At 37.4% G+C, this 21249-nt stretch overlaps 3 protein-coding genes across 3 annotated transcripts in view; 1 reads left to right on the top strand and 2 right to left on the bottom strand.

The window, feature by feature from the left end:
- Positions 1-237, bottom strand: part of LOC107725802 (meprin A subunit beta-like) — a 3559-nt gene extending 3322 nt beyond the window's left edge. Inside the window, exons 1-2 of the mRNA XM_016535206.1 lie at positions 203-237; positions 5-36 (exon numbers count right to left, since the gene is read on the bottom strand). Of these exons, the coding sequence (XP_016390692.1) occupies positions 5-10 (6 nt within the window). The 5' untranslated portion in view covers positions 11-36; positions 203-237. The remainder of the gene's footprint in view (positions 1-4; positions 37-202) is intronic.
- The window catches only part of LOC107725805 (gastrula zinc finger protein XlCGF8.2DB-like), a 19350-nt gene extending 8298 nt beyond the window's left edge, over positions 1-11052 (top strand). The window contains exons 2-3 of the mRNA XM_016535208.1: positions 3116-3242; positions 9506-11052. Of these exons, the coding sequence (XP_016390694.1) occupies positions 3164-3242; positions 9506-10602 (1176 nt within the window). The 5' untranslated portion in view covers positions 3116-3163 and the 3' untranslated portion in view covers positions 10603-11052. The remainder of the gene's footprint in view (positions 1-3115; positions 3243-9505) is intronic.
- A 7186-nt stretch (positions 11053-18238) lies between these two features.
- LOC107725783 (gastrula zinc finger protein XlCGF8.2DB-like) lies at positions 18239-20891 on the bottom strand. Its single transcript, XM_016535175.1, has 3 exons — positions 20535-20891; positions 19903-20450; positions 18239-18291 (listed from the first exon to the last, which is right to left on the bottom strand). The coding sequence occupies exons 1-3, from the start codon at positions 20753-20755 to the stop codon at positions 18239-18241; spliced, it is 822 nt and encodes a 273-aa protein (XP_016390661.1). The 5' UTR covers positions 20756-20891.
- Positions 20892-21249: the final 358 nt, after the last annotated feature.

The following is a 21249-nucleotide window of genomic DNA, read 5'->3' on the forward strand; positions in this document are numbered from 1 at the left end:
ACACCTCCATGATGTCTCCTTCTGTGAGATTTAAACCTAATGCCACAAGAGAGTTCAGTTCACAGTAAATATGCATGAATAAAAGTATTTCAGTAAATACATTTTTGAATAAAATAATAATTTCTAAACAAAAATAGACAAAAAGTTACCATACCGCTAATATAAATGTATTTGGGTTCTTGAGATAATATGATAGTTTTACCTGTGTTTATATCCGGAATGCTCTTCCATTTCTCTAAAATGTCTTTGAGAAAATTATATTGAAGTCAACACAAGACAAAGAGAGGGAATGAGTATTGTGTGCATTGCTAGAGAATATGTAACTCTATGAAAGTGAAATGATAAATGATAAATCACATCATCAGGCAGTAACGAGCAGTTAAAACAGGGTACAGAACATCCTGCGCCCTGGAAACTGATCACAATAACTGAACTTACAAGTTTCCTCATATGTGCCCTGAGAACATGAGATATGAACACAATGCTCAGTTAAAAAGAAAAATAGATTAGTCTAAAAAATCAGCTGTATATTGCTTCATCAATGACTGTCCGCAGGTAAAGCATGATGAAGAGCCAAAGCCATCAGCAGAAGAAAAGCACATGGATGCATTGTCACTGGAAATCAGAATGAGCACATGTGATTGACAAACTGTCATCTTATCACTCATAAACCTGCAGGCATTGTTTAAATTTAATGTAGCTATATATACTAGAAGACCACTAATTCAGGAAAAGAGGGACACCTACCAGTTTCCAGTCACTAATGAGACCAGTATGTGTTCAAGTGTGAAGAGAGAGAGTCTTTTAAGCTTCATCCACCCCACGGCACTCCCCTGAAGCTGACTGGAAAAACTGGCTTGATTGAAAAATGAAAATGACAGAAGAGGCTGTCTGTTTGCTCATTTTGGACTTGACTTAAATATTTCAGACTCACGCATTGCTTTGTGTTAAAGGAACACTCCACTATTTTTGAAAATAGGCTCATTTTCCAGCTCTGCTGGAGTTAAACAGTTGAGTTTTACCGTTTTCTGAGATCATGTGCGTTTAGCCTCATTCCAGCACAAGCTGCTGGTTATGATGAGAAGATGAATGTGTGGCATTTAAAGCATGCATATTTGACAGTAGTCCAACTCCAAGCTAATATGCAAATTGTTTATTTTAAGCCATTCTCACTGTTTTTCTCATGGTGCGTCACAGAAAAGTTGTTCTCCAAGCGTTCAAAATGGTCCCATACAATAGACCTTGGTCTTTTTACTCCACTCATCATAAAGATGTTATGTATGTCAAGATGTCAAATTACTAGGACTTTCAATTGATTAAAATGTTTCATATAATAAATTGCACAATGTGGCAATTAATTACTTGAAGTAATCACAAATAAGTCACGCATGGGCATCATTAGACCCTTCTTACTGGGACATGACTTTGTACGCAGCACAGTGTGTGTGCGTGTGTGAGAGTGAGTGAGTGAGTGTGTGTGTGCACGTGTGTGTGCGTGTGTGAGAGTGAGTGAGTGAGTGCGTGCATGAGTGAGTGAGTGTGTGTGCGTGCGTGAGAGTGAGTAAAAGCATACTGCTACCTGTTGATTGGTGCATATTTGTGTTTTTTAACATACAATAGTAAAATAGTTATTTTCTCTTTTTTTTGCTATGGAAAAATGCATCAAATCAAAAATGTAAAAAAAAAAAAAGGCTTGTTATGGTGTGTGTGTGAGTGAGTGAGTGAGTGTGCGTGCGTGAGAGTGAGTGTGTGTGAGAGTGAGTAAAAGCATACTGCAACATGTTACCTGTTGATTGGTGCATATTTGTGTTTTTTAACATACAATAGTAAGATAGTTATTTTCTCTTTTTTTTGCTATGGAAAAATGCATCAAATCAAAAATGTAAAAAAAAAAAAAAGGCTTGTTTTGGGGGCAAGAAAAACTGGTATAAAAAAAAGTTTTTTTTTTTTTTTAACCCAATTCTTTTCCTATAGGGTTAAAGCTGGAATACAATACATGAGCAGATTTTAAAACATTAGGCATCATACACTTGCCAACTTTGTAAATAATTACAGAAAAACTGGGCATCATGCACTGAATGACTGAGGATCATTTGCTATGGAAAAATGCATCAAATCAAAAATGTAAAAAAAAAAAAAAAGGCTTGTTATGGAGGCAAGAAAAACTGGTATCAAAAACTGTTTTTTTTTATTTTTAAACCGAATCTTTCATATTAGATGTGCTACACACTCTTTCATTGGCAGCTCTTTTCAGCACATTTTATAACAGATGATGTATTTCACCAGTTATTTAGCTCTCAATACATCTGACGGTTGTTTTATTATTATAGCCTGTAATGTACACGTCTCGTGCAGTTTCGTGATTTTAGCGCGTGAACGGGACCTTTATTTTGCTGTGGCGATCTATGACGTCATAAGGCTGCGCCGCGCTCCTGCTGATCTCCGAGTAGGCTGAAGAGGTTTGTGTTTTTAAGCATTTGAAGTGTATCGATACATGGATTTTTATAGATACAGCCGATTTTGTCGTTTTAAAAGGCGATGTAAATGAAACGATTATTTTTGAATGTAACTTCTTAATGTTTTCTCTAACATTATTGACCGTTATTTTTCGTAAGCTAAGCGCATCTGCACACGAGTAACAGAAAAGGTCCGTCTCATTTCGCTCGTTATTTGGTGAATCAGTTGATCGTAAACACGGATTCGATCACTGGCGCGTAGTTTTGGAGAAACCGAGCTTTTGAAAATCCGAATCAACTGAACCGGAATGATTCAGTGATTCGAATCTCTGAATCACGACTCCTGTTCAAAACAGTGTACAACAAACACAAACACAAACTAATACAAACAACAGCAAATGTTTTAAAGTAGAATGTAATATAATTAACAAGTTATTGAATACCAGATTTAAGACCCAACTAAATATTGTGGTTCTGTATAATGTACATTAATTTATTAATTTGTAGTGCTGGTTTTGATTGTTTATGTTTTTGGGCTAATCAGGCCATTGACTGACTCTTACTAGTGCGCTGACTATTGAAATAAGGAGCTGATTGAGACGCACCCAGAGATTTAGTTTGCATTCATGTTTACCTATTCTCATCTTAAACACACAGAGAAACTCCTGCTGAAGCGACTGAGACACATGTGACACACTGTTATAAAGATGGTGTTTATTAAAGAGGAGAGTGAAGACATGAAGATTGAAGAAGCATTCAAACATGAAGATCCTGAGGAACAAACAGGTTGGTTTTCGCAGCTGAGAAGACCCTACTTTCGTTATTATGACATGTCATGCATAAAATTGGGAAAATATTAGTCTAAACAAAGCAATCATTTTGTGTAACATTAAACCCAATATCTACTTCTGCATTGAAAACAATGTAAACCATTCATTTGTATCACTTAATTGTACAACAGTATCCAACAAAAACATTAAATTTGCATACAGCAAACAGTGAAAGGAGTTAAGCATAACTGTAGCCAAGTTTCCATCCAGTTTTTGCGCTGTTTTGTTATCAACAAAGATAATATGCGTAAAAAAGACGTTGCGAAATTTGCTGCCTGCTTCCATCCAACTGGCCTTTTACCGATAAAATGGTGTGCGTGATGACGTCATCCCTAAAAAAACGAATTGTCGCATAAGTTTTGGTGTATCGCAAAAAAATTGCCCTTGAGCTGTTTCCATACATAATTTCACCTATTGCGTAAATTATATAGGCTAGTAGCCTGTTCTTTCATCCATTTGAAAAAAAAACTTTATTATATAGCCTATTATTAACCCCTTAACTGTCACCCCCCATTTTTTAAAATAGGCAATAAAGTGCACTATCCAAACTTAAATTGTTGTAATTTATGAACACTTTAAAAAGAGACCAACCATAGGTCTGTATTCCAAAGAAGAAAATCAGCAGATTATTGCAAAAGTGGAATTTTTTTCAAGTATCAAAAAGTTACAGACGTCTAAATTTACTGTAAAGAAAATGCGCTATACTCATTTTATTTTATTTTATATATAGTAAATATTTTACATAACAGGTTTTACTCTAAAATTGGTATAAAATTAAAGCCTTATGTCTAAATAAGTTATGTTCCAAATTTGAAGTTGATATGAAAAAAATGGAGGTTCCTCTGAGATTTTATTTAGGGCGTCATACCACAAACAGCCACCGGGTGCTATCAAAACTCCATTACATTTTTTATGCATTTTTCTGTCACATATGTCTAGATTTCTCTGTAAATCTTACTTTTATCTCAAAATAACCACCAAATATGGAATCATGAGACTCAGACCTTTCCAATGATATGTATTTTGTCAAGATTATAAAAAGTTTTGATTGTAAAATATCGTTATACATTTTGTAATATGACACTTGACACCGCCCACTAAGGAGGAGGAGACCGCCAAAAGATTTTAAAGTACCATTTCCATGGTAACTTCCATACATAATTTCACCTATTGCGTAAATTATACAGGCTAGAAGCCTGTTCTTTCATCCATTTGAAAAAAAAACTTTATTATTTATATTGTCACCCCCCATTTTTTAAAATAGGCAATAAAGTGCACTATCCAAACTTAAATTGTTGTAATTTATGAACACTTTAAAAAGAGACCAACCATAGGTCTGTATTCCAAAGAAGAAAATCAGCAGATTATTGCAAAAGTGGAATTTTTTTCAAGTATCAAAAAGTTACAGACGTCTAAATTTACTGTAAAGAAAATGCGCTATACTCATTTTATTTTATTTTATATATAGTAAATATTTTACATAACAGGTTTTACTCTAAAATTGGTATAAAATTAAAGCCTTATGTCTAAATAAGTTATGTTCCAAATTTGAAGTTGATATGAAAAAAATGGAGGTTCCTCTGAGATTTTATTTAGGGCGTCATACCACAAACAGCCACCGGGTGCTATCAAAACTCCATTACATTTTTTATGCATTTTTCTGTCACATATGTCTAGATTTCTCTGTAAATCTTACTTTTATCTCAAAATAACCACCAAATATGGAATCATGAGACTCAGACCTTTCCAATGATATGTATTTTGTCAAGATTATAAAAAGTTTTGATTGTAAAATATCGTTATACATTTTGTAATATGACACTTGACACCGCCCACTAAGGAGGAGGAGACCGCCAAAAGATTTTAAAGTACCATTTCCATGGTAACGGTATTTAGATACTTGATCATCAAGCAATATTCATAAGCAGGTGCAGTTGTATTATTATTTTTCTGATTAACTTTTATTAGACCGTATTGGAAATACGTGGAATGTTCATTTCGGTTATTTTATTTCTCCTAACCGACAACCAACGGTCGTTAAGCCATAATTAACCGTTAACCGACAAGATTATGTTAAATTACAATTAAATTAAATTTCAATTGATACATGGCTGTGACCCATTAAAAATAACTAAATTTGTTTTCCAGGGATTAATTTTATACACGCAAAAAGCAGCATAAACAACAGAACGTGAGGATTCACATGGTCACGCACCTGCAGCGCTTCTGCGAACGGAGAAAAGCGTTATAAAGCTATATATAAAATAAATAAATAGGCCTATATGCGAAATATATTTTTCTAAATAATTAATAAATTAACAAAACGAAAGAAAAAAACTGCTCAACAAGTAGCAGCCTATATGCAGAATTTCGGTTCATTTTTGTGATGCGCTCTTGAGAAAGCGGCATCCTGTTTGTTTCCTTTATTTTACAAAAGCACAATGTTTGTTTTTATTGTGGATGTACACAAATAAAAGAAATATTTAGAATAGTTTCGAATAATGTCTTACTCTTACATGACCACAAATGAACGAGTATTGTAGGCCTAAGTTGTTTCCACTTTTATAAGGAAAAAAAATCTAAGTGATCGTGCCGGCGCCTCACGCACGCAGCTAAGCATTACTAACTCGACAACTTTCATCTTCAGAACAAAATGAATACATTTTAACTTGCAACGTATTAAAGTAACATTAAATTAAGATATGTATGTTTGAGAGGTAACTCGTCTTTTTCTTACCATATATAAAATAATTTTAGAAACAATAATATGAGATTTAATGCGCTTTTAAACTACAGAGAAACGGTGCTTTAACGTGAGCAACACCACGAACACGGACGCTGCCTATAGGCTAATTCTGTCATGTGACACCACATTTATTTGTGTTAAAGCCCCTTTTCTCGACAAAAAGTGTTTCCAAACATTTGAAGTATCGATATAGAATTTATGCGCTAAAGTTAAACGGAAAAAGATTGTGTCGACATGTGAGAAATGCGATAAATGGCATTTCCATCAGCTATAATCGGTAAAAATTTTGAAGCGCTAAATATTTTTGCGCAAAAACTCCTTGGATGGAAACCTGGCTTGTGATCCTTTGTTGAAAAACCTGTTGCATACAATCTACCACATGAGCAAACTCACTTCGCATGATGAGGAAAATCATGTAAACGTTTTAACATTTTAAGTTTTGTTCATGGGTCAAAGACGAAAAGGGGTTTCAAGCATCAAGAAAATAAAAGTGAAATACAGCTTTAAATTTAGTTTTTTCTGAACAAAATATAATGACTATCATGCGTTTTTTTTACCATATTTGACAGAAGACACACTAAAATGTCATTCAGTGTAACAATATTTATATAACAAATAATCTTATTAGGCATATTTAAGACATTAAAATTTAAGCATCACAGTGCAGCCCTCAAATGTCAATTAACTTTCTTTTTTAAAGTTTTTGTAAGAAAGTGAAAGTCATTTAAAATATAATAAAATTTAGTATGATCTCACATTCTTTTTTGTATTTTAATGTATTTCAATAAACACGGGTCATGCATCCTAACTAGACAGATTGATACCCCTGACATTTAACTGACTCACAGTGTTTTACTGTGATGATTAGGTGTTCCCTTAGTCTCAGCCTCAGACGTCACGCCCGCGGACCGCTGGCTGAACGTCTGATGCATGTGGCACACAAAAGTGGAAACACTTCAGGAGTTTCGAAGTCGTCATCGGATTGGTTAGATTATACAGGATTTCCGTGAGACTTGTCCCAGGAACTTTTTTTCCTGCAGACTTGCTGCTGTCTGCGTTTCCATCATGGTCTAAAGTACAGAGAAGATTACGCTAATAGTCTGGTGACGTAGGTCAGCGCACGTTTCTCAATACCAAGTACGCAAATTTCAGACTTGCGTCCTCAGTCCAATTCGACTTCGGGAGTGTGAACTCCTGCGGATGGGACAACGCAAGTCCGGTAATTCTGCAAACAGCAGCGTACTTCAGTCAGCTCGCCTTGGCTACTACAATTTCCCTCATTGTATTTACAATAAGACGAAATATGATATCAAACACCACTGCCTATTTTCGTTTTATTTAAACATATTAATAGCCACAGAAATGTTGTTCAGGGAATGTACATACATTACAATGAAACAAAATATTATATGAAACCGCATTGCCTCTTTTTATTTTCATTTAACATATTAATAAATAATATAATAAAGACCAAATATTACCTGTTAGATTTACCCAAAACAAATGATGTCTCATGTTTAACCACTACAGAGTCATCAGAGCATAGCGGCAAATGGCAGAAGGATTAGCGGAGTTGAGGCTGCTCTCGTTGGGAAACATGAGCACTGAGCGCTGGCTGATCACGTGGCGATCACGTCTCCGAAATCAGCGACGCACATTTTCAAATAGGCGCTGTCTTTATAAATAAATTGCAGATTTGAGTTTTAAACAACTACATTCTCGCCTGAAATACTTTTAAAACTGCATTCCATGACACAATAACAGTAATATTTAAAGAAAAAAAATGCAAATAAATGGTGGTTGAAATACAATGTTGCTTGAACTCAACCAATCAGCGTGCTCAGCGCCTAAGTCCCGCCCCCCGAAAGTTCCGAACCTTTGAAAAAGTACTACCTCGCGAGCAGGGACTTTCTGAGGGGCGAATTTTTATCCGGAACTTTATTTAGATCCTGGTTCCTGCGGTGGAAACACACCGAGTACTGACCCAAAGTCCCTAGCTCCTGGGTAAAGTTCCTGCGGTGGAAAAGGGGCTAAAGATGCCGTGGCGCCAAACCCCCTCACGAAAGAAGAAAGCCGTCGTGTTTACAACTGTGAAGACGAGCGCTTATCAGGATCAACTAAACGCTGGATTTTCAAAAGTATGTGAAATATTTAAAGTTCGCGGCATAGAATCTATAAAATACGTCCGAGAGTTTTACACACCAGTCTGTTATTGTGGGGACATTTCCACGCCCCGAAACGTGACGCTGAACGAAAGGAACTGTGATTGGTTGTTTGACATGTTGGTCAAACGGCCTCATGGGCGGGCCTTGGCCAATGAAAGCTGCCATGGATAGCAGTGTATAAATCTGAGTATTATGGTCACAATTATGAAATCGAATCATAATGTCCCCTTCAGGGGAAGCATAATTAAGGAGAAAACCAGAGGACCTAATGCTGAGCCCTGTGGCACACCATACTTGTGTTTTTCTGAGGGGCGAATTTTTATCCGGAACTTTATTTAGATCCTGGTTCCTGCGGTGGAAACACACCGAGTACTGACCCAAAGTCCCTAGCTCCTGGGTAAAGTTCCTGCGGTGGAAAAGGGGCTAAAGATGCCGTGGCGCCAAACCCCCTCACGAAAGAAGAAAGCCGTCGTGTTTACAACTGTGAAGACGAGCGCTTATCAGGATCAACTAAACGCTGGATTTTCAAAAGTATGTGAAATATTTAAAGTTCGCGGCATAGAATCTATAAAATACGTCCGAGAGTTTTACACACCAGTCTGTTATTGTGGGGACATTTCCACGCCCCGAAACGTGACGCTGAACGAAAGGAACTGTGATTGGTTGTTTGACATGTTGGTCAAACGGCCTCATGGGCGGGCCTTGGCCAATGAAAGCTGCCATGGATAGCAGTGTATAAATCTGAGTATTATGGTCACAATTATGAAATCGAATCATAATGTCCCCTTCAGGGGAAGCATAATTAAGGAGAAAACCAGAGGACCTAATGCTGAGCCCTGTGGCACACCATACTTGTGTTTGATGAGATATTTCTTTATATACAGTACAAGTGGTAGCAATCTGAAAGACAGGACCTAATGTAATAGCTCTAGAAGAAATATGTAACTTTAGTAAGAAGATTCTGTGCTACGGTGGGGCTTAAATCCTGACTGAAATTTAGTTTTTCTGCAAAACTGTGTATAGTAGAAATTTTATACATGAATCACAAATTTGTAATTGTTCGATAGTTCTCATGAGTCAGGTGATAAAGGGGTTTTGTTGGACTACTTTGTTTCTTTGTTTTGGGGACATGTCCTAAAGAAAACAAAGTTAACAATATTGAGAAGATATTCTCCTGTTTCAGTAACTTATTGCCTGTAGGGTCTAGTATTCATGTTCTTGCTTAGGATGCTTTATGTTGGTTTGGATTTCTGTTGCTTTGTGCAATTAAACTGTTTAACTTTCTTTTTTCTTTTTTTTTTACTTTAGACCAGATGGTGTTGAATGAGGAACGTCAAGAACTGAATGAAAGAGGAGAGAAAACTCAGTATGAGAAACATGATTTCGTGACTGGAGAGAAATCCACAAAGACTGAAAAGACTTCCTCACAAAAAAGAGGTCATAAAACCAAATCCAAGAGTTATTTCACTTGCCATCGATGTAGAAAGAGTTTTAATCTAAAACAAAACCTTGAAGTCCACATGAGAGTTCACACTGGAGAGAAGCCATTCACATGCCAACAGTGTGGAAAGCGTTTCAGTCAGAAAGGAAACCTTAAAAAACACATGAGAATTCACACTGGAGAGAGGCCCTTTATCTGTCAAGAGTGTGGAAAGAGCTTCACAGTAGAACTAAACCTTAAGTATCACATGAGAATTCACACTGGAGAAAACACTTTCACCTGCCAAGAATGTGGTAGAAGTTTCACTCAAAAACAAAGCCTCAAATTTCATATGAGAATTCACACCGGAGAGAAGCCTTACACTTGCACTCAGTGTGGAAAGAGTTTTGCTCAGAAAAACACCCTTAATTATCACATGAATACTCACAATGGAGAGAGATCTTTCACCTGCCAACAGTGTGGAAAAAGTTTCGCTCACAAACATAGTCTTAAAGTCCACATGAGAATTCACACTGGAGAGAAACCTTACACTTGCTCTCAGTGCAGAAAGAGTTTTGCTCAGAAAAACACCTTTAATTACCACATGAAAAGTCACACTGGAGAGAAACTGTTCACATGTGATCAGTGTGAAAAGAGCTTCACAACAGAAGTGAACCTTAGGTATCACATGAACATACACACTGGAGAGAAGCCGTTCAAATGTGATCAGTGTGGAAAGAGGTTCACACGTAAAATAAGCCTTAATAACCACATGAGGAATCACTCAGGAGAGAAATGTTTTATATGTCATCAGTGTGGAAAAAGTTTCAGTCATAAAAGTAGCCTCAACACTCACATGAGACTCCACACTGGAGAGTACTCCTGCAAACTATGTGGGAAGAGCTTCTCACAAATAGGAAATCTTAAGATTCACATGAGAATTTGCACAGGAGAGAAGCCATTCAAATGTGTGGAAAATTATTAACACGAAAGGAAAACCACACGAGGATTCACACAAGGGATTTATGTCATCGGTGTGACACAGACAAGCAGTTAAACAGTTAACGTAAACCTTTAAACTTGCATCAGAGTTTACACCAGAAAATGTGCTTCTGTGTGAAATTAAGGCAACTTTTACACTTCAGCTGAACATGGACCCAATCTGAATGTCCACCTTCAACCTGCCCAGCCATATCACCCTGCAGCCCAAGACTGGTTGCCCACTGAAGCTAAGCAGGGCTGAGCCTGGTCAGTACCTGGATAAAAAGGCGCCAGGTTAGGATGATGTCAGGGGCCTGGTGAGGGAGAGGGGGCCCATTTTTTTACTGAGGGGGAGCCGAGTCAATATGATGTTCAGGGGCCCCGGAAACTATAGCGATTCCCCTGTGTGGGTCCTAATGCCCCAGTATAGTGACGGAGACACTATACTGTCAACAAGCACCGTCCTTCAGATGAGACGTTAAACCGAGGTCTTGACTCTCTCTGGTCATTAAAAATCCCAGGATGTCCTTCGAAAAAGAGTAGAGGTGTAACCCCGGCATCCTGGCCAAAATTGCCCATTGGCCTCTGACCATCATGGCCTCCTAACCATCCCCATATCTGCTGATTGGCTTCATCACTCTGTCTCCTCTCCACCAATAAGCTGGTGTGTGGTGGGCGTTCTGGCACAATATGGCTGCCGTCGCATCATCCAGGTGGATGCTGCACACTGGTGGTGGTTTAAGGAGTGCTTAGAAAAGCGCTATATAAATGTAAAATATTATCGTTATTATTATTATTCATGACCACTTTGTAAGAATTCTTGTATCCACATCTGACCGTCTCCTTTGATTGCATGGAGGCGGTGCTCCCTTTCAGTTATTGATAAGAATCACAATATTGGTTAAACTTCTGCTAAATGCCACGATGTTTCTGAAAGGTTAAAAATAAAATGACAAACTGAATAAAATAATGAACATTGCACTGAATTATTTGATTCATGCTTAGTGAGAGAATAGACTGGTAAACGTATGTAAATGTGGCTTCTGTTAGGGTTCATCTGGTGACATCTGGAAGCTGCTTCCAGCTGCATGTTCTGTAATATCTATTTATGTTAAGCACATGTTTGGCAAAACGTTGGCCCCTTAGCGCTGGCCCTGCTCGGACAGCCCTCACTAAGCCCACACTATTAATCTACAACAATACATCTGTTTCACTTTAAATACTTCTCAGCTACTATAAATTAAGTCTTTGGGGAAAACGGTTATTATACGTCTGAAATGGATGCAGTCACCACATAACTAATGTCTGTATTGTCGAAAATGTACAGTAGTCAAAGGGATTTCAAATCAATGGATTTATTAACTCTTTCCCCGCCATTGACGAGTTGTCTCGTCTTTTACAAGAAAACGCTTCCCCGCCAAAGACGAGTTTTTACGGCTTTTCGTGTTTTCACTGTTATACACTCGGGGGCGCTATTACGCATCTTCTGAACGAGTACAAAACCTCCCGAACAAAAACACACGTGAACAGGACGGAGAAACTAATGCTGGCGGGGAAAGAGTTAAATACAAAATAGAAAACATTCAATTCAGGATAATACAGCTAATTTAACACTCTGAGTGCATGCTCTGTGTGAATGTATTGTCTTGTTCCAGTGATGTGCTGCAGGGAAGAGATTGCCTATGTTTATCTAATGGCATTTTTCCAGGGGGTTGGTTTAGGAAAATATGTATAGGAACATTCTGCAGGAGAATCAACAGATGCCCAGATGAGAAGTGCCCTCACCAGATTTATGACTCGCTTACAACAACAGATGTACAATAGTTGCTTATGAGTGGAGTTTAGTATCTCCAAGATACTGTTTTTAAGAAAAGTAACAGAAGTACTGCATGATAAATGCTTCATTCTGTGTTTGTGGCAGGCAACCCTTACTCAAAGTGTCCTCAAACATATCTGTAAAGACAGAGCTAATTTATTAGATTTTTTTTAAAGGGGTCATATGACGTTGCTAAAAAAGAACATTATGTTGTGTATTTGGTGTAATGCAATGTGTTTATGCGGTTTAAGGTTAAAAAAACACATTATTTTCCACATACTGTACATTATTGTTTCTCCTCTATGCCCCGCCTTTCTGAAACGCGTCGATTTTTACAAAGCTCATCGGTCTGAAAAGCGAGGTGTGCTCTGATTGGCCAGCTATCCAGTGTGTTGTGATTGGCCGAATACCTCAAGCGTGAGACGGAAATGTTACGCCCCTCACCATACTGTGATGCCGTCTCCCAGCAGGACGAGACAAAACCAATAAAACCCATTACAAACGAGGCAGTTGTTGTATCCAGTGGGGACTTAAATACTGATTATAATGACTTATACTGTCTTTTTACGCGTTGCGTTGCATCGCGCCGCGTAAACATAAAACTATGTCTGCATGTGGGGCGTGTTAGAACGAGCCGTTTTAGGAAGGCGTGGACCAGTCTTAACTTCTTTGGGTTTGAGACTTCAGTCTTTGCAACTTTAGGGATCTTATCTATGCACGAACAGCTTGTAACACTCCAAAGAGAAAGGAATACTTGAAATCCCATCATATGACCCCTTTAAATAACAGTCTACTGGGTAATCACCAGGACCATGAGACTTTCTACTCTGCAATGTTGTGATCACATGTCAAATTTCAAATTTGTATAGGCTTGTCCAAATTGGTTTTCTATACAGAATCAAGGGTGGGGATGTCTGTTAGATACAACATTACAGAATTTGATTCATGGTTTCGGAAGAATGTAATACTGAAAATAATTTCTGGAAGCTAATATTATTCCAATTAAATTAACAGTCCTTGGAACTGTTACAATTTTGAGGTATAGGTTGAGAGGTGGATTTAGATTTTAACTGATGAGCTAAAAGTAATTCTGCTTTTTTTCCATGTTCATATGCATGTCCTCTAGAATGTAAGCGATACCATACAGTATTATTAGTTAATATAAGGTTATACTGAAACTGAAGTTTCAACATTTTACTTAAATCTCAAGTAAGTGGGAAGTCGAGAACCAAGGATCTAACCTTCTGATAGATTCAATAAAAGAAGGCTGTCTTATTTGCACAGCTCCTGATTATCCCGTTTCTTATTGATACTTTCTTGAGACTCTGAACCATATTTAAATTCGATTCGCATTTAAAGGGGTCCTATTATGCTTTTTCAATTTTTCAACTTTAGTAAGTCTGTAATGTTGTTGTTTGAGCATAAAAAAGATCTGCAAAGTTACAAAGCTCAAAGTCCACTTCAAAAGGAAATATTTTATTTAACAGAAATCACTTTTCAAAAACTACAACGAACGACTCGTTTGGACTACAACCCATATTTTCCGGGATTTGTGATGTCACAAATATCGACGAATGGGACGAGACCTGGTTGAGCTGCACTAGATTAGGCAACGAGTGTTATCACTATGTCACGCTAGCTTTCCCAAGGCAGACGAACTTAGAGTGCTTACAATCATCCGGGTTTAAATCGTGCTCAAATTGATTTGATTTTGACGCAATATTTACACTGAAGCTGCAGTGGTAAGGGGCATGTAATTTCCCGACCAGATGCCGAGTGCTGCCAATCACAACACACACTACACTGGCCCAGCTAACCAATCACAGCACATACTGGCCCAGCTAACCAATCACAGCACACACTAGCCCAGCTAACCAATCACAGCACACACTGGCCCAGCTAGCCCATCACAGCACACACTGGCCCAGCTAACCCATCACAGCACACAATGGCCCAGATAACCAATCACAGCACATTTCGTATTTCAGAAGGCGGGCCTTCATTTGATACAGGAACTATTCGAGCCGTTCATGCCAGACTGGGGAGAGAGGTGTTGTAATAATGTAAAATATGTGAAAAATAATGTGTTTTTCGAACAACCTAGTATGAGAGCCTGTTCTAGTACACGCACCAGAACGCCCACCACACACCAGCTTGTGTGTAAACTTACAAAAATTGTAAACTCCAATAAGTTAAATTTACTTAAAGTATGAGGAATCTGGTTGTCTTAAATGTACTTGAGTGAACTTCACTTAATTCCAGCCATTCCAACAATTACTTGAAGTTTAATACACTAAATGCTTTTAAATTTAACTTGAAGTCATTTTATATCAATTGCTCTGTCCAATTACTCCATGTAGTAACTATTTTTAAAATTCATTACATTATATAAAAACCAAGCAAATAACAAAAGTACATATTTCTGTTTTATTAGAATTTAAATATTTTCATTTGAAAATACAATATACAGTTTTGAAACATCATATCTTGCCTTCAAGTTTGAGAGGTTTCCAACATTCGTGACCTGTGCTGGCAAAATGAGTCACAATGTGTCACGCTACGGTGTCTAGAGAACACGCACGAAGAAGGCGGCGGCAACTAGTCTTTAATAATCCACATAAAGGTAAATCCACAAATAGGTAGGCAGATGACGCGTAGACAATAGACCTATACAATGCCGGACAAGCGAACACAGGACAGACTAGAACTTAAATGCGTCTATCTTCGAGCGAATCATTCGAGATCCAGCTACACATACAGAAGTGAGTATAAGGGGTTTTTATAAATTTTTGCAAATCGCCTTTCCTAATAACGCGCTAGTTAGCAAGTTTCGCGGCTAAAGTAAACAGTCTCTCAGAGACTTTTCATTAAGACCCTAAAGAATCATATCAACTTGTGGAAAATGGGCATCCGATGACCCCTTTAACAAAAATGAAAAAGACGAGGCACGGCATACACCACATGCTGACTAATAAATGACAGAATGTTTAGCAAACACTGGTGAATCAAATAACTAATAATAAAAAAAAATAAAGAAAGCCTCAATAGCGTAACGTGAGGTAAACAGCAAAGATTAGCCCTGACACTTGTAAAAAAACATATCTGCAGACTTGTAAATAAAATATCTGTGCATTCATTTAAACACTTTCAATTTTTTGTCTGTCTGCGTCTGTATACAGTGCATTACTATTTAATTTTCTGTTTTTCTTATATTAGTGTTATATTCCATCTCTACTGTGTTATTCCTGTGTATGTCTGCACTATGTTTGTACTTTCTTCTGCACTGGAAGCTCCTGTCCTCAAGTCAAATTCCTTGTGTGTGTAAACATACTTGGTAATAAAGCTCTGTCTGACTTCTGATTATTATGAATAATAATTCTTTAAATTGTGATTTGTCTTTGCACGTGGCAAGTACAATTTTGAAGACTTTTTCGTGCAGGGGCATTTTAATATCAATAAATCTGAACTATAGCCTGTCATAAAATCAGTGCATATGTGACACAGTGCTCTCATATGGACTGCCTTTATGATGCCTTTCTAGTGCTTATAGTATTTGTCCTGTCTTGATTTGACAGCCCCTGCTCACTGTCTCCTGTCATTTATGGAATAAAGCTTTAATTATGGAACAGAGTGTAAAAGTATCGCGTTTGGTCTCGTTCTGTATCGCGTATCTTGTCAGTGTCTGAGCTTGCTTGGCCATTTGTTGTGAAAAAATAAGGAAAGTGTGTCCAGCTGAATTAATGTAGTATTTTGTTAGAAGGGTATATAAAAGCTTAGTTTACCGCGGCAGCGGTCGCGTGAAGGCCTCCTCGTGTGAAGACCGAAGAGTGTAAAGACCATGGACTCTACCGTGCGACTCCACCGGGCAGGACATAAAAGCGTCTGATAAATGACTAAATAAATAAATAAATAATGTTCTTTTTAGCAACATCATATGACCCCTTTAAGTTGGTTATGTTCATATTTTATATATATCCTCCTGACTACCAGGAAAATTTGTTTGTGAATTTAGTATTTTGTCATGTCATTAAATTTTTTTAGAGCATAAGAAAAAAATAGAAACATTTATTTTTTGAAAAATGATATTTTATTCATATGTTTTGCTCTGTGTGTTTTCCTCTGTAGAAAACATCGGGACTTTAAAAAGTCCTGTTTTTTTTATTTTTTTTATAAAAAGTCATGAATAGCCATGAAAAGGCAATAACAGTGGGATTTTTGTCTTGATCACAAATCAATTTTCATTTTTTTATACCTAACTTTATATAAAGATGATTCTCAACTATGTTATGAAAGATATATATATATATTTTTAAATTCTTTATGCAAAATGGCCATAAACGTGTTTTTCCATTATATACAATGCATCTATAAACGGCATCTAATTTGCATATTAATGTATTCGTGGGGCAACATAGAATGAACAACGAAGTGAAATAATGAGCAAGATTTTCATAATAATATTTAATAGGAATATTGATATATAATGTTTTCTCTATTCATTTGTTGTGTCTCCCAAAATGTGTAATAAACATGCTTTAAGTCCTGGTGTCCTCTCGCTTGAAAATGTATCAAATCAACGTCCTGTTTCATAACAGAAGCTCATATTTTGATTTGAAACCCCGTAACATTCTGAAATTAGTCAGATTTAAATGATAATTACAAAATATCATATTTCCATAAGGGTGTTACACTTGATCACTAAATTAATGTCAGCCGTTTTTAAAGACCAAAAAGAGGGAGTGGTCACGGTGAAACATCCAATCATTTAGTATCTCTGAAAAGCCCTGAATGTGCTCTGTACAGGACTCCAGACTTACAACTGTGGCATGTAACGTCTCAGAGAAATCACTAAAACAATGTCCTCTACAGAGGACAAAACTCATCACTAAACTTGTCTCATCACTAGTTTAATATATATAAATGTAGTCATACTAAAGCCTGTTTTTCACTTGTTTATTACAAAAAAATATCAGATTACTCAATTGTCAAAATAATCATTAGATTACTTGATTACCAAAATAATTGTTAGTTATGACTCTAGATTAGTTAACATATTTTAAAATACAACTACATTGTTTTGCGGAGCTCAGTGTTTTGCTTTTGTGATTTAAAAGACAAATATTTTGCAATCGAAATTTTCTTAAAACTACACTCTTAGGCAAGGCAAGGCAAGTTTTATAGCACATTTCCTTTTTGAGAGTATTAAAATATTGTCTCGTTCTAGTGAACCAAGTATCTGTTTTATCTCATCTCGTGAGCTAAGTGTATTGTCACACCCCTAGTGTCCATGAACGTGATATAGCTCGTAATTTTCCAAGTGTATGATAATAGCTTTTACTCTTCAGGTTAATCATAGATTCATGAAAAAAAATCACTTTGAATAAGGAAATTGATAACTTTTCCATAGTATCCTTTAGGGGTGGCAATCTTTAGGGACTTCATGTCAACGATTCGATTCAACTCAATATCACGATGCATCACATTCTCAATTTTCAATATTACCGCACATGGCTACATTTTCATATAAATTTTATATCAAATTTATTTTGTGCAAATTTTACATCATTTTAAAAAATTTAATTATATAAGCAGGCTACTTTTTAAAATAATTACTTAAGTATTTAAGTAGGCTATCCGAAAGTTTACAGACAATCATAGTTATGGGTTTTTCTTTTTTCCTCAGCATTATTGCTGTTTGATGGTGATCTGATGAGATCACAGACACTGGCAGCTTTAACAGGCTGCATTCACACCGATTCACACTAATGCACATTTCTATTTCGATATATCTGATGTTTTGTCCTGTTCTGAAAACATTTCACTGTCATATAAAAGTATTCGGAGATGCAAGTGCATTTAACCGTAGCTGTGATCGAGCTTCAGGACATCAAACACAAAGCACACATGATAGTCTGTCAGTACGTGAGTTTCGTGCATCTTATACGTACTGCATTCCAAACAGCATAAATGAAAGCATATCTAAAGTAAAATATTAAAATAACAGCGGGTGGAAGCACACACTGTCAAGCAATGCACACGTGTCTCACAGCGCATATTCTGTGCAATGAAGCCCGCCGCGGTTGTCTCAATGCGGGGAAAAACCATGCTCAGAATCAATTCTGAATCGTTGAAGAGAGAATCGCGATGCATCAGAGAATCTTATTTTTTTCTCCCACCCCTAGTATCCTTTCAAATGTTAAAGTTGCCACAGTCGTTGCATGCTTTGCATGCGCTGCACGTTATTTGTACCATTTTGTTTTATTCATTTATTTATTAGAATTTGAAAGATAATAACGATATGGTGATCTCTAATTGTAGTCCTTGAAAACCAAAAAAGTAGTGCTTGAAAAGTCCTGGAATTTCATTTAGCAGTTTCTGTACGAACCCTGGGTAGTGTCATCTGCAAATTTCAGGACCTTGACAGAGGGGTCCTTTGCAGTGCATTTGTTTGTATACAGGGAGAAGAGCAGTGGGGAGAGTACATATCCCTGAGGAGCTCCAGTGCTGATCGTGAGAGTCCTGGATGTGAGTTTGCCTAGCCTCACTATCTGCTGCCTGTCTGTCATGAAGCTGTTGATCCACTGACAGACGGAGGTGGGCATGGAGAGCTGTGTGAGTTTGGCTGAGAGAAGGTCAGGCATGATGGTATTGAAGGCCGAATTTTCCCCCAGACCTGTTGCTGTCTGCATTTCCATCGCGGTCTAAAGTACCGTGAAGAACAGGCAAATAGTCTGGTGACGTAGGTCTGCGCGCGTTTCTCAATACCAAGTACGCAAATTTTGGACTTGCATCCTCTGTAATTCGGACTTCGCAAGTTCGACTCGGGAGTGTGAACTCCTTCGGACGGGACGACGCAAGTCTGTAATTCTGCAAACAGCAGCGTACTTCAGTCAGCTCGCCTTGGCTACTCACCTTGGCAATTTTCCTCACTGTATTTACAATAAGAAGAAATATGATATCAAACACCACTGCCTCTTTTTGTTTTCATTTAAACATTAATAGCTGCAGAAATGTAGTTCTGGGAACATACATTACAATGAAACGAAGTATTATATCAAACAGTATTGCCTCTTTTCATTTTCATTTGAACATATTAATAGATTAACAGAATAAACACCAAAGATTAACCGCTAGATTTACCCAAAATGAATTATATCTTATGTTTAACCACTACAGAGACATCAGAGCCAGCGGCAAATGTCAGAAGGACTAGCCGAGTTGAGGCTGCTCTCGTCGGAAAACATGAGCACTGAGCGCCCGCTGATCGCCTGGAGCTCCCGTCTCAGAAATCAGCGAAGCACACTTAAAATTATGCGAATAATTGGTGGTTGAAATACAATGCTGTGTGAACTCGACCAATCAGAATGTTCAGCGCCCAAGTCCCGCCCCCGAAAGTTCCGGACCTTTGAAAAAGTACTTCCTCGCGAGCAGGGACTTTCTGAGGGGCAAATTTTTACCCGGAACTTTATTTAGATCCTGGTTCCTGCGGTGGAAACACACCGAGTACCGGCCCAAAGTCCCTAGTTCCTGGGGAAAGTTCCTGCGGTGGAAACAGGGCTAATGTCTTTACAGAATGAGTTTTTAAATGACATTTCAGGTCTCTTTTATATCTAAAATTCTTCTCACAGTGAAAACACGAGAAAGGCTTCTCTCCGGTGTGAAGTCTCATGTGAACATCAAGGTTTCCTTTAAATGCAAAACTCTGTCCACACTGTTGGCAGGTGAAAGGCTTTTCTCCAGTGTGAATTCTCACGTGGGCATCAAGGTTTGATCTGTTTGTGAAACTCCTTCCACAGTGATGGCACATGAAAGGTTTCTCTTCAATGTGAGATTTTACATGATTCTTAAGGCATATCTCATCTGTGAAACTCTTTCCACACTGATGACATCTAAAACAGTTCTCTCTTGAGTGAATCCTCATGTGCCTAGTAAGGGTTGCTGTATACCTGAAACTCTTTCCACAATTACCACATACGAATGGCTTCTCTCCAGTGTGACTTCTCATGTGGGCATTAAGGCTGTAGTTTTGTATAAAACTTATTCCACACTGAGAGCAGGTGTAGGGCTTCTCTCCATTGTGAATTGCCATGTGGTTTTTAAGGCTTGATTTTTGAATGAACCTTTTTCCACACTGTTGGCAGGCAAAAGGCTTCTCTCCAGTGTGAATTTTCATGTGGGTTTTCATGTTTCCTTTTTCAGTGAAGCTCTTTCCACACTGTTGGCAGGTGAATTGGATCTGTCGAGTGTGAATTCTCATGTGGACTGTCAGGTGTTCTTTTCGATTGAAACTTTTTCCACACTGCTGGCAAACAAAAGGCCTCTCTCCTGTGTGAATAATCATGTGGACTCTAAGATTGCTACTTTGATCAAAACTCGTTCCACACTGTTGGCAGGTGAAACATTTTCTAGTTCCAGTCTTTTGAGCACTTTTTTGAATTTTTTCAGTCTTTGAGCAACTAAAAGATTTTTCTCCAGTCATGAAATCATATTTCTCATATTCATCATTATCTTCCATTTCATTCCGTTCTTCACTTTCCACTTTCAGTACAATCAGGTCTAAGGTGAAAAGACAAATATTGCCAGTTTAATGGCACAAAACAACATACATCAAAACTTTTAGACATGTAAAGCATAGAAACCAACAACATATATGCTAGAGCCACATCCCATTCTTCAGAACACATCCCAAATACTAAAAAACTGGTAGGTATTAAACCCCCTTATATATAATAATAAAAATAAAAAAATATATATATATATATACCGTATTGACCCGAATATAAGACAATGTTTTTTTCTTGGAAATACATCTGAAAAAACACGGTCGTCTTATAT

Source organism: Sinocyclocheilus rhinocerous, unplaced genomic scaffold (assembly GCF_001515625.1).
Source record: "Sinocyclocheilus rhinocerous isolate Xijiao unplaced genomic scaffold, SAMN03320098_v1.1 scaffold2561, whole genome shotgun sequence".
Lineage (NCBI taxonomy): Eukaryota > Metazoa > Chordata > Actinopteri > Cypriniformes > Cyprinidae > Sinocyclocheilus > Sinocyclocheilus rhinocerous.

Coding starts and splice junctions, on each gene's coding strand:
- LOC107725783 (XM_016535175.1), bottom strand. CDS start 20,755: ATGATTATTCACACAGGAGAGAGGCCTTTTGTTTGCCAGCAGTGTGGA. Junction 20,451..20,534: donor TGCCAACAGTGTGGAAAAAG/GTTCATTCAAAA, acceptor GTGTGGAATAAG/TTTTATACAAAACTACAGCC. Junction 18,292..19,902: donor GGTACTCGGTGTGTTTCCAC/CGCAGGAACCAG, acceptor GATGTCCTGAAG/CTCGATCACAGCTACGGTTA.